Source organism: Drosophila navojoa, chromosome 5 (genome assembly GCF_054131105.1).
Source record: "Drosophila navojoa isolate 15081-1374.11 chromosome 5, UAZ_NAV_1.0, whole genome shotgun sequence".
Taxonomy (NCBI): Eukaryota; Metazoa; Arthropoda; class Insecta; order Diptera; family Drosophilidae; genus Drosophila; species Drosophila navojoa.
Window position 1 is genome coordinate 2,079,604 of NC_142893.1, and position 15,584 is coordinate 2,095,187.

At 40.2% G+C, this 15,584-nt stretch overlaps 4 protein-coding genes across 4 annotated transcripts; 2 read left to right on the top strand and 2 right to left on the bottom strand.

The window, feature by feature from the left end:
- The first annotated feature begins 994 nt into the window (after positions 1–994).
- Positions 995–2,303, top strand: LOC108652667 (Cuticular protein 47Eb). Its single transcript, XM_030382104.2, has one exon. The coding sequence runs from the start codon at positions 1,063–1,065 to the stop codon at positions 2,206–2,208; it is 1,146 nt and encodes a 381-aa protein (XP_030237964.1). The 5' UTR covers positions 995–1,062; the 3' UTR covers positions 2,209–2,303.
- A 1,495-nt stretch (positions 2,304–3,798) lies between these two features.
- On the bottom strand, positions 3,799–4,411 carry LOC108655252 (larval cuticle protein 65Ag1). Its single transcript, XM_018107002.3, has 2 exons — positions 4,325–4,411; positions 3,799–4,250 (listed from the first exon to the last, which is right to left on the bottom strand). The coding sequence occupies exons 1-2, from the start codon at positions 4,334–4,336 to the stop codon at positions 3,855–3,857; spliced, it is 408 nt and encodes a 135-aa protein (XP_017962491.1). The 5' UTR covers positions 4,337–4,411; the 3' UTR covers positions 3,799–3,854.
- A 4,600-nt stretch (positions 4,412–9,011) lies between these two features.
- LOC108653272 (Cuticular protein 47Ed) lies at positions 9,012–9,764 on the bottom strand. The gene is made up of 2 exons (XM_018103632.3): positions 9,704–9,764; positions 9,012–9,627 (listed from the first exon to the last, which is right to left on the bottom strand). The coding sequence occupies exons 1-2, from the start codon at positions 9,713–9,715 to the stop codon at positions 9,148–9,150; spliced, it is 492 nt and encodes a 163-aa protein (XP_017959121.1). The 5' UTR covers positions 9,716–9,764; the 3' UTR covers positions 9,012–9,147.
- A 4,230-nt stretch (positions 9,765–13,994) lies between these two features.
- Cpr47Ee (Cuticular protein 47Ee) lies at positions 13,995–15,569 on the top strand. The gene is made up of 3 exons (XM_018106972.3): positions 13,995–14,171; positions 14,293–14,703; positions 14,794–15,569. The coding sequence occupies exons 1-3, from the start codon at positions 14,166–14,168 to the stop codon at positions 15,436–15,438; spliced, it is 1,062 nt and encodes a 353-aa protein (XP_017962461.1). The 5' UTR covers positions 13,995–14,165; the 3' UTR covers positions 15,439–15,569.
- Positions 15,570–15,584: the final 15 nt, after the last annotated feature.

Here is a 15,584-nt window from a genome sequence, read left to right on the forward strand (position 1 = left end):
CAGTTTCTGAGAGAAATATTAAGCCGAGTCAAGTTGGCCAGGCCGAAAAAAAATGAAACGAAAACGAGTTTATGACGCAGCTTAATTGTTGCCCTGCAAGCAGTTGTATTGAATGAGCATATTGGCTATGTGAATCGTGGAGGTAATCCACATGAGGTGACTTTGAACATTCAGCAAGAAGTGCGCCTGGTGGAGCTGTTATTTTGAGGGACTTATACTAAAAGAGCTAGACCATATATGAATGTAAAAAGTTAGTATCCAGACCATCTCTCTACAACATTGGATAATATTTAATATAAATGCAAATAAAGATTTCGAGAATAGAATTAGCTTTTATTATTCAAATGCATTTTCTATGAAATCGATAAAAATCGATATAAATGTTGTTTTCATAGATTTCATAGATTTCGTTCTATAGCCCCTAATTGCTCATAAACTGCGCACATATGCAAATTGTTTCTTTCTCTTTTAATAACCCTATCTCCATCTCTTTACGCATCTGTTTTGCTTATCAATGATAGAAAGCTAGAATATTTTAGATTCAGAGTATACAACAAACAAGCACTCTCTCTTTCTCTTTCACTCTTTCTCTATAGTTCATGCCAACTTCTATTTAATTAGCATATATTTCGTAAGACATTAGAACTAGCTTCAAGTGTGATCTAAGAACTTGCCAGAGCATTCAATAGCTCTGAGCAAATTGTAAGCCCAACTAAATATTTTTTCTGGAATTCCAATAAACGCAGATTCATTAATTATATTTTCGGCCTCTTCGGCCTGAGTTGATCTCTGAATATTTCCCCACGCTGATTCACTGTGTTGTGTGAATAGTTATGCAAATCGAGCTGTGAGTGTTTTATTAAAATACATTCGGCGAAGTTTCTATAGAATTTCTTTACTGTTTTTATTTTTTATTTTTGTTTTATGGTTGTGCTTTTTTTTGGGTTTGTATATTATAAATAACGTAATGGATGCTAATTCGTTGTCGACTGCGCCATATAAAAGCGACGCATTGCCCAAACTTCTAGCCAAGTTAAGAGAGAAGACGAGACAAGACGCGACATGTTCAAGCCAACTATCTGCCTGTTCGTGCTGGCGGTGGCCAGTGGTGCTGTTAGTGGTGCCAGCATTGGTGGCAAGCTAATCAACGATGTGACCACCGAGAAGCGTGAGATTATTCCCCTGCTCAGCTTTGAGGTGGACAAGAAGCCCGACGGCTCGTTCCATTTCCAATACGAGGGCGGCGATAGGAGCTACCGCGAAGAGACCGGCTCGGTGAGCAATGCCGGCACCGATGAGGAGGCCATCGAGGTGCAGGGCTCCTATCGTTACATCGATGCCGATGGCCAGGAAGTGGTGGTCCACTACACCGCCGGCAAGAATGGCTACGTGCCCATTGGCACCAACATTCCCGCTGAGATCTCGAATCTGGCCAAGGCCGCCGCCAACCTGCCCGAATACACCGAGGAGCAGCAACGTGCCGATCGCTACAATCAGCGTCGCGCTCGCTCCAAGTCTGAGGAGCAGCAGCCCGTCGAGGCAGCTAAGACTCTTGTGGCCGCTGAGCCCGTCCAAGCAGTGGCTCCAGTACCCGCTGAGTCCGTCCAAGCAGAGACAGTTGTTGCTGATGACGTCGCCCAGACAAAGACAGTCGTGGCCGCTGAGCCCGTTCCAGCTGAAGCATCAGCAGTCGTCGCCGCAGAGTCCGTCCAAGCAGAGACAGCTGTACCCGCTGAAGCCGCCAAGACAAAGACAGTCGTGGCCGCTGAGCCCGTCCAAGCAGAGACTGTTGGGGCCGCCGAGTCCGTCAACACGGAGACTGTTGTACCCGCTGAGTCCGTCAAGACGAAGAGACTCGTGGCCGTTGACCCCGTTCCAGTAGAAGCAGAAGCAGTCGTCGCCGCAGAGTCCGTCAAGACGGAGACTGTCGTGCCAGCAGAGCCCGTCCAGACGAAAACACTCGTGGCCACAGAGCCCGTTGTTGCCGCTGAATCCGTCAAGACAGAGACTGTTGTACCTGCCGACTCCAAGACAAAGACACTCGTGGCCACGGAGCCCGTTGTAGCCGCCGAGTCCGTCAATACGGAGACTGTCGTGCCAGCTGAGCCCGTTCAGGCAGTGAAGACTCTTGAGCAAGTCAACACAGCTGAGCCCGCTGTCGCGGCCTCTGAGCTTGTGCCCGTAAAGGTGGTGAGCAGCCTGGTATAATAAATGAGACTTAATACGATTCTATGTTAGTATTTTAATTTTCTATATTTGTAAACTGATTAGCAATAAAAAAACAACAACGAAATAAGTGAAAATGTTCAACTGCGAATTTAATTTAAATTTATTTAAACACTTAAAATAAAAGAATTTCCACTCAAAATTAAGTTGAGCAAAGCAATTCTGCAGCAATGCATAAAGTAGACTTTTATATATGAATTTCGGCTATTTAGCTATGAAAACAACACAAAGGAATGATATATATACATAACAAAAATTGATTTAAATTTATTTAAAATAAGGATCTAGCTAGTTCTTTGCGAACTTTCTATTCCTTTATAAAAGATTTGTATTTATTATAACTATTATGTCATCAATGCCTAATTTCATTAATTAGCAAACCAATATACTTCTTTAACACTGCTTGCAATTGACAGAGCTACGAATCTCGTCTATCTATAGCCCCTGAGATCGCACCCAAAATGTTTGCAAAAAAAATATCATGTTAATTGCCAAATAATGATGTCATAAAAACTTTATGGAGAGACACAGAGGCTGCTTTCATGATGAAACGTGAGTTTTGTGGACCATAAAAGCTCTGCTCTCTCTCTCTTTCTCTCTCGTTCTCCTTTTGCCACTCTCTGCCACTCATCAAAACTTCAGGTAGAAACTCTTTTACCTAATGAATGTAGCTTGAAGATTAAAAATTCGGGATCTTCTGACTTAATTGATGGGAGTTGAAAAATTTGCATAATTAGTTGAGCCATTTGTCATTGCTATGATGCTGTCAGATAATTGAGCATTCAACTTCAAATCCTCGTGCTAAATGTAATAAATCATGTGTGCTCAGTTGGACCTAAGACGTTTCTCTGGTGCGAAACAAATTAATTACAGCAATGAATCAAGCACAAGCAGCAGAACTGATTGATGCTGCACTAACGATTGATTGATTGTTCAAGACTTAAATACATTATTCGGAACTGTGTATATAGAGGTGTAAAGCTTAGCCATCAAAACTAATAAAAATATCAACAAAAATTATTCATAAAAAAATACAAATTGAACTATAAGGAATAAACTAAAAAAAATAATTATTAATATAATGAAATTAATAAAAATATTAAAGAAAGCACAAGTAAAAATTAAATGTGTAAGTTTAAATATTATAAAAAAAATTTTTTTTAATACAACGACGTAAATTTTTAAGCTTGCATACTTAAAAAAAAAACTGGACATAAATGAACTAAAAATATAAAATATCGGTAAACAAGACAATTAACATCTTATTTCATATTTCACATAGCAACTACAACAAGTTGAACTATGCCAAGCTCCACTGCAGCATCGAAAGCGGCTAAACGCGTGATTATCATCGATTGCGCATGCCCAAAGCATCGAACAACATGCTTTAGCTTTTCAAGGTCTACGAAGTTGGGAATTTTTAAACTTTTTTTATAGAGAAAGAAAAAGAGACAGAGAGAGAGAGAGAGAAATAAAGGGAGATAGAGAAAGATTATGCAAAGCAGCAGACGAAATTGTCAACACATTTGCGTGTATTCAAATATTTCCTCCGCTTGTCATCGATTCAATATCTTTGATGTTTTTCGTGTTAAATTTTATTGGCATCTTTATTATGTTACATAACTAATTCACTGGCTATATTTCACCTTCGACTCCAATTCAGTGTCAACGTTGTTGGGCAAATCCTTGGCTGCCTCAGCCACGGCCGTGATATCGGGATTAATGATGGAGCCATAGGGCACAAAGCCATTCCGGCCCGCTGTGTAGAAGACCTCAACGGTTTCGCCGAACTCATTCAGGTACTTGTAGGAGCCCTTGACCTCGAGTGCCTCGTCTTCGGTGCCGGCATCCACCAGGGTCGCCACCTCTTCGCGTTTGGTGCCATCGCCAGACTCGTAGGAGGACCTATAGGAACCATCCTCGCTTTTGCTGACCTCCGAGCTCAGAATGGGCACGACTTCCTCTTTCTCGGTAACGGGCAGGGCCTGGGCGACAGCCAGCACAGCCAGGACGAACAAAGGTAGCTGCAAAAAATCCAGATCAAGGCGTTAGCTCGACTATCTGCAGAGTTGGCCTGGGGGGGCTTCAGCGCACTTACGAACTTGAACATTTTATATAAATTCTTTTTTTATATTCGAACTGGATCAACGAAAGCGAGAGTTTGAGTGAGACTCACCTGTGCGTTGGCTTTTATATGCGGCGGGCATTGCGATCAAATAATTCAACGCTTCTCTATGCGCTTAAACATGCCAAACATGTTTGCATCCCGGTTTATGGCAGCTGCGCTACGTCCAAAAACTTTAAACGATGCTCAAATTGCTTCACGCTAAATGTCAGGGTCGTTCCGAAAAAAAGAAAACAGAAACAACGCAAAAATTGTGTCAACCACTGAGGCGGTGCTGCCGTTTAGCCACTCAGTTATTCCAGAACCGCTGCAGCAGTAACTTCCGCACTCTATTTGCTCCCCTATCTTCAACTGCATCCATACGCCGATGGCATACGTCGAGGGCCGTAAAGATCCGACATATAATTCCAAGTTTTATTTTACTTACTTTAACTACTCGAACTCAAAAGACAAACAATGAACTCAGAATTGATCGTCAAGTGTCTGCAACATATTCAAATATTTAGTGAGCCAGCAGACCTACCCAAAATTGGACTGGAAATGCCCAGGGCACTAAGTAAACGTTGTGGCTGTGGCTGTTCGGGCTACTCCTCTGCTGGAGGAGATGGAGATGGAGATACTTACTAATAAATTACAAGAGAGAATGACACAAAGCGCTGACATTTTACATGCTAAATGAAAACATTTGTGGGCTTGGTGGTGGATGCCAATGCTGAGAGGCAATTAATCGCAACACCTTGAGTGGTTGAAGCAGCCAACAGCAATTGTGTGTAGCTTGTAAAAGGTAATGCCAGTTGAGAGCCTGCTAATGGATGCACTGATTGATGCCATCAATTCAGAAGATCTAGCCACAGATAACTGCTGGAATTACAGATATGAAATGAGTTTGAATGACGAATGAAGTTTAAAGTTTTGAAGTTTGAATGAATACAGATACAGATACAGATACAGATACAGATACAGATACAGATACAGATACAGATACAGATACAGATACAGATACAGATACAGATACAGATACAGATACAGATACAGATACAGATACAGATACAGATACAGATACAGATACAGATACAGATACAGATACAGATACAGATACAGATACAGATACAGATACAGATACAGATACAGATACAGATACAGATACAGATACAGATACAGATACAGATACAGATACAGATACAGATACAGATACAGATACAGATACAGATACAGATACAGATACAGATACAGATACAGATACAGATACAGATACAGATACAGATACAGATACAGATACAGATACAGATACAGATACAGATACAGATACAGATACAGATACAGATACAGATACAGATACAGATACAGATACAGATACAGATACAGATACAGATACAGATACAGATACAGATACAGATACAGATACAGATACAGATACAGATACAGATACAGATACAGATACAGATACAGATACAGATACAGATACAGATACAGATACAGATACAGAATTCAGATACAGATACAGATACAGATACAATACAGATACAATACAATACAAGATACAGATACAGATACAGATACAGAACAGATACAGATACAGATACAGATACAGATACAGATACAGATACAGATACAGATACAGATACAGATACAGATACAGATACAGATACAGATACAGATACAGATACAGATACAGATAACATATACAGATACAGATACAGATACAGATACAGATACAGATACAGATACAGATACAGATACAGATACAGATACAGATACAGATACAGATACAAGATACAGATACAGATCAGATACAGATACAGATACAGATACAGATCAGATACAGATACAGATACAGATACAGATACAGATACAGATACAGATACAGCATACAGATTACAAGATACAGAATACAGATACAGATACAGATACAGATACAGATACAGATACAGATACAGATACAGATACAGATACAGATACAGATACAGATACAGATACAGATACAGATACAGATACAGATACAGATACAGATACAGATACAGATACAGATACAGATACAGATACAGATACAGATACAGATACAGATACAGATACAGATACAGATACAGATACAGATACAGATACAGATACAGATACAGATACAGATACAGATACAGATACAGATACAGATACAGATACAGATACAGATACAGATACAGATACAGATACAGATACAGATACAGATACAGATACAGATACAGATACAGATACAGATACAGATACAGATACAGATACAGATACAGATACAGATACAGATACAGATACAGATACAGATACAGATACAGATACAGATACAGATACAGATACAGATACAGATACAGATACAGATACAGATACAGATACAGATACAGATACAGATACAGATACAGATACAGATACAGATACAGATACAGATACAGATACAGATACAGATACAGATACAGATACAGATACAGATACAGATACAGATACAGATACAGATACAGATACAGATACAGATACAGATACAGATACAGATACAGATACAGATACAGATACAGATACAGATACAGATACAGATACAGATACAGATACAGATACAGATACAGATACAGATACAGATACAGATACAGATACAGATACAGATACAGATACAGATACAGATACAGATACAGATACAGATACAGATACAGATACAGATACAGATACAGATACAGATACAGATACAGATACAGATACAGATACAGATACAGATACAGATACAGATACAGATACAGATACAGATACAGATACAGATACAGATACAGATACAGATACAGATACAGATACAGATACAGATACAGATACAGATACAGATACAGATACAGATACAGATACAGATACAGATACAGATACAGATACAGATACAGATACAGATACAGATACAAGATACAGATACAGATACAGAATACAGATACAGATTACAGATACAGATACAGATACAGATACAGATACAGATACAGATACAGATACAGATACAGATACAGATACAGATACAGATACAGATACAGATACAGATACAGATACAGATACAGATACAGATACAGATACAGATACAGATACAAATACAGATACAGATACAGATACAGATACAGATACAGATGACAAAGACATACAAATAGTACAGATACCAGATACAGATATAACAGATACAGATACAGATACAGATACAGATACAGATACAGATACAGATACAGATACAGATACAAATACAAATACAAATACAGATACAGATACAGATACAGATACAGATACAGATACAGATACAGATACAGATACAGATACAGCTCGCTTCACAGCTCGCCTTTTCACATCTCATCAATCAGTCTTCGCTCAATATCTTCTTCTTCTATCTTGTTTCCCATGAGTCGCATAAACTGTTAAATATCTCATCAGCAATTAAAACTTGTTGCTTGATAAATGCTTCAAATTAAAATTCTAATTAGCTGCATAAACTGTATTTATCGCTCTCGTCGATAATGAAAAATTCAATTGGATTCGCAATAAATATCGAGAGCCATAAACTCAGAACAAGAAGATTTGTGGAATGGCCAGCAGAGAGAAGAATAAACATTATTATTAATTTAGCTACATTTATTATCGGCGTCGGCGTTGGCGTTGGCGGCGGCGCGGCATCGACGTCGGCTCTGACGACATTTGGCAAAGGGCACAACCCGGACTGGAGAGCCGTGGGGCCCAGTGGACCCCAGCTCGAGATCGAGCCCGAAATGCAAGATCCAACTGAAATTACCATGTTGCAAATTGTGGTGCCAATAAAAATTGCCACAATTTATATTTGTGACAGGCGCAGCAAGGCGATGCACGTACTCAAATTAAATATGTGCACGATGAGCAGCTTTACGACCAGTGTTGGTAGCCGTCAGAGCAGCAGCAGCAGCAGCAGAAGCAGCAACTGCAGCAGCTGGTGTTGTAAGTGTTTGAGCTGTCCATTGGGCCATTTGCTCTGGCTTTGGCGCTCCCCATTTCGGCATAGTTGCCCGCTGAGCTGGCCAAGTGACTGAGCTGGGGATTTCTGAATTGAATTTATTGACTAGCCAGGCTATGTTTGGTTTATGAATCGTTTATTTTCAATAATTGTTTGAGTAACATTTACAAAAGTGCGACAATCAAGGCAGTTTAGACGGCGCATAACAGCTCAACTGCTGCAGCTGCCAAGCTGTTGGTCTTCAATTGATATACTCTTCATTTTCTTGGTTTGATATTTATTTTATTTGTATCCTATTTCCATTAATTTGTTGCTTATTTTTTAAAATTGCTTGAATATCATTTGAAAATATGCTTCCATAATAGTTTATGCATATGGAATTTGATATTTTTTTAGTAATTTAATTAAACAACATTTGAAATAGTGAGTTGATCTGACTAGTTAAGCAGCGTAGAACAGTATATAACAGTTTATAAAATGAGCTCACTGATCTTTTCTGTTTTCATTTGATGTCAGCGAGGGATTCCTGTACGTTTGAGTTTTAATAAGTGAACATAACTGAAAAGGGTCTAGGGAATACCTCTCTTAAATTCTTTTCTTACTTACCATTCAATATTTTCTATATTTTCTGCATTCCCAAGTTTTGTTACCTACCTTTTGCTAATGGATACAAATTAAACTGAGGCACCACAAAAAGAAAATAATAATTTTCTGTTTACTTTGATGAAAATAAACTTTATTCTTAAATATACATTTGGTACATTTTCTTGTAATACCTTGCACATATCTGGTTTGTATAACACATTTTTAACAATTTAAATACATTCGGTTCACTTTAATTCCTCTTGCCCGCTCTCACCTCCAGTGATTGCACCGCACTCCTCGCCGCGTCGCTTATTTCCTTGGGTATATTCGTGCCCACGGGCACAAAGCCATTTTTATCAGCCACATAGCTGACCTCCACCTGCTGGCCATCACTGTCAATGTAACTATAAACACCAGATACTTCTAGTTCCGTATCGTCATCATCATTATCATCACCATCATTATTATTATTATTATTATTATCAGCAACAGCAGCCGCAGCTGCAGCAGCTGAATGCACATCTTCATCATCTGCAGATCTCATGTGATTTTTGGAGCGTCTTACGATGCCAACCTCCTCGCGATAGCTGCCATCGGCGCCTTCATAGGCAAAGAAATAGGAGCCATCATTTTTCTGCTCGGCTAACGACTTGATAATCGGCACCAGCTCCAACTGCTGCTCAGTCTCAATGCTCCAGCCGCCTGTGCAGCCGAGAGCCAAGAGCAAGCACTACAAATAGAGTGTGAGAGAGAGAGAGAAGATAATTTCGGATGCTACTGCTGCGGCTGCTGCTGTCGTTGCTTACCAATCGAAACATGTTTTATGGCAGTTCTTGTGAATTTATGCTAATCGCAAACAGTTCTTGGCGCTTTTATACCATTTCACTGATGCTGTGCTGTGCTGGGTCAATAGAAAGTTGCGAGACGAGTCGCCAGGCGCTGGATAAAGTCGTTGAACTGCATTTGCAATTTAAAGTAGCCGAAGCCGAGTTATGTAACCTGCCTTAATTTGGCCATTGTCTGCGTGTTAAATGCGACACATCAGCTCGCTGCTGCCGTCTGGCTGTGGGCGCCTATCTGAATATCTAACAACATGTGAGGTGCAGCAGCAGCTAATAAAATTTGTCAAATTGCTTGTACAAACATGTCGCCAAGTGGGCGTGGGCCATGCCCCAGCGACCAACGTAGCTACAAAGCCAAGCCAGCAAACACAAGAACAACAAAAAGCGAAAGGTGCTGCATATGTAACGGACGACTGGCTAAGAAAATAGCTAAGCTCTTTTCCACTTGACTACCATGCAAATTCCTTTCTCAGTTTTGTATCTTTCGAGCTCCGCTGTTACAGTGGGTGGGCACTGAGAAGCGACTAGCATTTATGCCAAAATACTCAAAAAGAAGCAAAGCAACAACAATTTTTAATAATTTTTGGCAAATTTCGCAATCAGACATTGGCAACTGATTTTTTTTTATTTGTCTGCCAAAAGACTTACTAAATGCCCTGTAAAATGGGAAGTGGAGTAGTGCTGTTAATTGAATTAGTAGTATAGTAGTGTAAGTAGTAATTGGTAGTATTGTGTATGGTAAGTCCAATTGGAAGTTTTCTACAAATATTAGAGGACTCAAAGAGCACTGCAACTTTGATATTTGTATAATAGAAAAAAAGATGTTATTATATATATATATTTAAAAGTCATCATATAGCATTTTTTTTATTTTATGGTAATTGAAAATTAACAAAATACTTAAATGCATTCTAAGTTGTTCCAATTCAAATCAAAAACTTGCATTTTTCTCAATTCACAGGGTATCTTGCTGTTGGATACTCAGCTACTCTCTCGCTCTGATTCGGCGTTGGCATTTGCCTTGGCGTCTTCTGGGCGTTGAAGACAACACGCCCAGTCCCAGAAGACAGGCTCCAGCTCTAACTCTGGCACTCGCTCTGTCTCTAGCTCTGTCTCTGTCTCAGCCTCTCTAGCTCCGGCTTCGAGACGTATTAATAAATTGATTCTGAGACGATTCGAAACTAGTCTGGCTGCTGAAATGGAAACACTTTAATGAGTTTTGAGTGGTTGCAATGCCAACGAGTGCATAACTTAGATGCGACACATTAACCTTTACACAGCGATTGCGAATGCTAAACGAAGAACTGGAACAGCAGCAGGAATCTACGCATAAGCAGAGAGAAAGAGAGAGAGAGAGGGAGAGAGAGAGGTGGACATAGACTGACACGAATAGAGATCAATTGATCGTATCACATTGCAGATTCAATCAATTAGCAGTAATTAACCTGGCCGAGTGCTATACCAGTTGCCAAATGCCAAGTGCCTCGGACTCGGCAGATCATTTAATAATATTGCCGAAGCGAGGAGGCGACTGCCCTCGCCGGCACGAATCGAAGTTGTTTCCCAAGCGAGCAACATTTATTTACTTATATTTTTATATTTTCTTTTACCTCTCTGCTTCTTCATCGTTTGTTCAAATTAGCATACAAACTATTTCGCACTCGCAAAACTATTTATGTCTACAAAAATTAGCAAGCGAAATGTTTGCATAAAGAAATTGTATTTAAATTGATAACAAATATGGGGTTGAATATTTTATTTTAAATCGTTTGAGCATTTGACAATGTAGACAATAATATAGCAATGGGAGCTCAGGGTTGGTAACCTTGTGATAAATAGGATATATATACATATATCAGAGGTAATAATAATAGAAATTGCATAAAAAGATTTTAACTAATTAATGAAAAAAATCACAAGCAAAATATAAATATATTTTCAATAATTTTCATTATACGAATTAAATTAATGATTATTTATATATAAATATAAATAGGTAAATATAAATATAATAGATAAATAGGTGTATGTGGAAGAAGTTCTTTATATTATTATTATAAAAAATATTTCAGTAGTATTATACAAAATTCTTCTATTTTAAACGATTTTAAGCATTATAACATAATGTATTACACAAAATTCTTGGATTCTTAACCATGTAAAGTTATAGCTAAGCATTCCTTATATACATAGATGCAGGGTACTCAAATGTGTTCATGGCTTAATGCCTAAAAAGCTTAATTTTTGTCATATCTACACAACATACTTTTAGGCGTCGCCAAAAAATCTAGCAAAAAAGCGAATAGTTCGTTGAAAAAAGATTAACAACAAACAATTTCCGAACACTTGAAAAAAGAAGAAAAATATACTATAATATAGTTCAACATTGTCTAATACCCAACCGCACCCTCATGAGACATCGCTTAAAAATCTCGTGTTGTTTTCCAGGCAACATCTATTCGCCGCAGTAGCTTTGACCTTGCCAAAAGCATATCGAACGAAGAAACAACAACAACATCAACAAAAAACAACAACCTCATAAAAATTAACATATTCAATTAGTTAGCGAGCAGAACATGAAGCGAGATATGTTCGAAAAAATGAGATGAAAACAAAAGAAAAAAAAATTGTAATAATTGCAGGCGAGAACGCATTAAAAATGTAAAAATTGCATTACTGTCGAGCACTTAAGTTATAAATGACTTTTCAGAACAGATCATAACTGAATGGATCGGGGCAACACCTCAACATGAACAGCATGACGAATGAGCAATGATAAATGGTAAATGGTAAATGATGAATGCTGAATGTGAATGAGCAGACAATGGAAGAGGCTCAAGAGTAGCGAAGCAGACAGAATTCACAGGCTTATCTATGGAAGAGACTTCTGGCCAGATAACCAACTTAATTAACATATCATCTTCAACATTACCTTGACCATAGGACAGATAATTGCGTATACGCCGTGTTTAAGACAGAATTGTGAAAGCTTTGCTTACATACATCTAGAGCACCAGAAATGAAGGTAATAAGGCAGCATTAAGACTAGCTAGCTAAGAGGTTGACTTCGGCATGAGTAGATTAAGTATACGCCATGGAAGTCCCCAGAGAAGTTTAGCTGAAATAAAAAAACTCCTGACTATACAAAATCCTCAGTCCAGCTGAACATGATATATAGAGAACATAAAACTAACTTCTATCCATATAAATAACCAATTACCATTTACCATCACAATAACTGCTTCATCGCCAACCTTGACCATTGGAAAAAGTTGCGTATACGCCATGGCAGCCCCAGAAACCCAAAAGCCTAGCTGCAGCTGCGATCGGGAGCAGTACAAAAACAAACACAGCACACATCAGCACATAACTCACACAGACACCTTAAGAACAAAAGAATCGATGTACGAGGGGCGAAAAAAGTGAATAGAAATTTGCATACGGCAATCTATGTATGTGGCTGGCGGGGCATGCATCTTCTAGATGCAACATCATAAATATAGCTGCGCATAGCAGCTGGAAATTCGTTTGTCCTTCTGTCAATGGCCAATAAAAAACCAATAAAGCTGCCAACCAGCAAGCCGTCAGTCGCTGCTGTTAACACGATTCGCATGTAGATAAATTACAGCCCGGCAGCAAATCGAATGTGACAATGTTCGACTCTGTGATACCCTGTATTCAGCTGGAGTATGCTACGATGTCTTTGAGATATATTGATATTAATTTAATTAAACAGAAGTAAATGCATAGTTGATAATTATCGATTCTTGGGGGAAAACTCACTCATCATTTTAGTATCTGTTTATTGTGAATTATTGATATAAGAAAGAAGCATAATATTATTAATCGATTTTTATAGATATATATATGAAAAGCAAAATCTCTGTTAAAATAAACTTAATATAGAATATACTGACAATAATACTTACTGTAATATAAATTACATTCCGACTGCCATGTGGTGCGACCCAGACAGTATGCCCTTTGCCCACGCATTCATAATGCATGCAGGGTATAACAAGATCAAAATCAAGATCAAGCCAGCAGTTGGTCAGATATGGCAGCTGCCCATATGCTGGCTGCAGCTAGCCAGCTAGCCAGCGAGTGGACTGGACAGGAAGACGTTGCCGTTGGGCGGCCGGCGATTCTTATGATCGAGCTGCGCTTTAGGGCCTGCCTTGGTTGAGCTTGGCTGGCTGCCAAGCTAAGCGAAGTATAAATAGATCTGGCCCCAGTTGCAGCATTTGCAGTCTAGTTCAAGTGGCAGCAGCAGCAGCATCGATACTCCGATATTCCGATACTCCGTTACCCGTTTCTACATCCCGCCCACACACACTCAGCGTGTGAGTGAAACGTCAAATTTATCGAGCGTGTAATTTGTTAAGCGTTTTTCCCGTCGAGATTTATGACTACGTCGACAGCTTAAATGCGGGTAAAGCTAAGCTCAGCTTCCTCCCTCTCTCACTCTCTCTCTCTCTCACTCTCTCTAGCATTCTTCTTACTCTCTCTTAAACTGTGCTGAGAATCTGTTCTTGTTTCTTCAAATTTCGCAGTGTTTAGTGTTTTGTGTGCTCATAGCCGTTGGCCACGCCCAGCTGCCCAATGCACCGTTCCAGCAGACGCCCTTCCAGCAGCGCCAACTGCAGCAGCAACAGCAGCCGCAGCAGCCACAGCCACCGCCGCCGCCCTTTCAACGCCAACGGCAACAGCCACCTGGGCAGGGTCTGTTCCCAGTGCAGGCCAATCCGCTGACTCCTCTGAGTCCGCTCAATCCGCTGACACCGAATCCGTACAGTCGCTACAATCAGTATGCGCAGCAGAACTATGTGCCGATTACCGCCTATCAGAACGATCTGAATCTGGATGGCAGCTTCTCCTACGGCTATGCAGCTGCCGATGGCACCACGGCTCAGGCGCAGGGCTACGTCAAGAATCTGGGCTATGGCGAAGGTGTGGAAGCGCAGGTGAGCATTTAATGCAAATAGAACTACATGGACTTAGGGGAACTATAGACATAATTCCCGACAATCTGAAATTCTCTTCTCTCTTTCCAGGTCATCCAGGGCTCCTATTCGTATACTTCACCCGAGGGCACGCCCATTACCGTGCGCTACATTGCCGACGAGAATGGCTTTCGAGCCGAGGGCACTGGCATTCCCGCCACGCCCTCTTACTTTGTGGGCGCCCAGCCGTACCAGCAGGGCGTGATAAACCCGAATCTGAATCCGTATCAGACGCCCTTCAGGCAACTGCCCACAGGCGCACAGGGATTTCGCCCCGGCCAGCAATTGACGCCGCAACAGCAGCAACTGCAGCAGCAGCAACTCCAGCAGCAGCAGCAACAACAGCAGCGCAACTTCCAAAATTCCGGACAATTCCAACCGGATCAGCCATTCAATAGCCTGCTCTCCGGCAATCTGCCAGCTCAGTATGCGGGCCAGTTCGGTCAGCCCCTGGGCGGCAATTTGACGCCGCAGCAGCAGCAGCAGCAGAATCTGAACCAGCAACAGCAGCAGAATCTGAACCAACAACAGCAACAGAATCTCAACCAGCAGCAGCAGCAGCAAAAGGATCCACGAAATGAGCAGCAGCAACAGGCGCTGATCACACAGCAGCTGCGCGGCAGACCCAACCAGCTGGTCGATCCCTTTGGCTACAACCAGTTCAACAGACGCTTCAAGAAGTCATCCAAGCAATAATTAATTGATCGAGCAATACTTCAATAATCTGCATATACTTATACATATATCTATATAAATCTATTTGCGAATTAGTCGAGTTAGTCGCATTCAAATGCATGATATATACATGCGCCTATAAAAAATCAAAACATTTGTGTTTCATT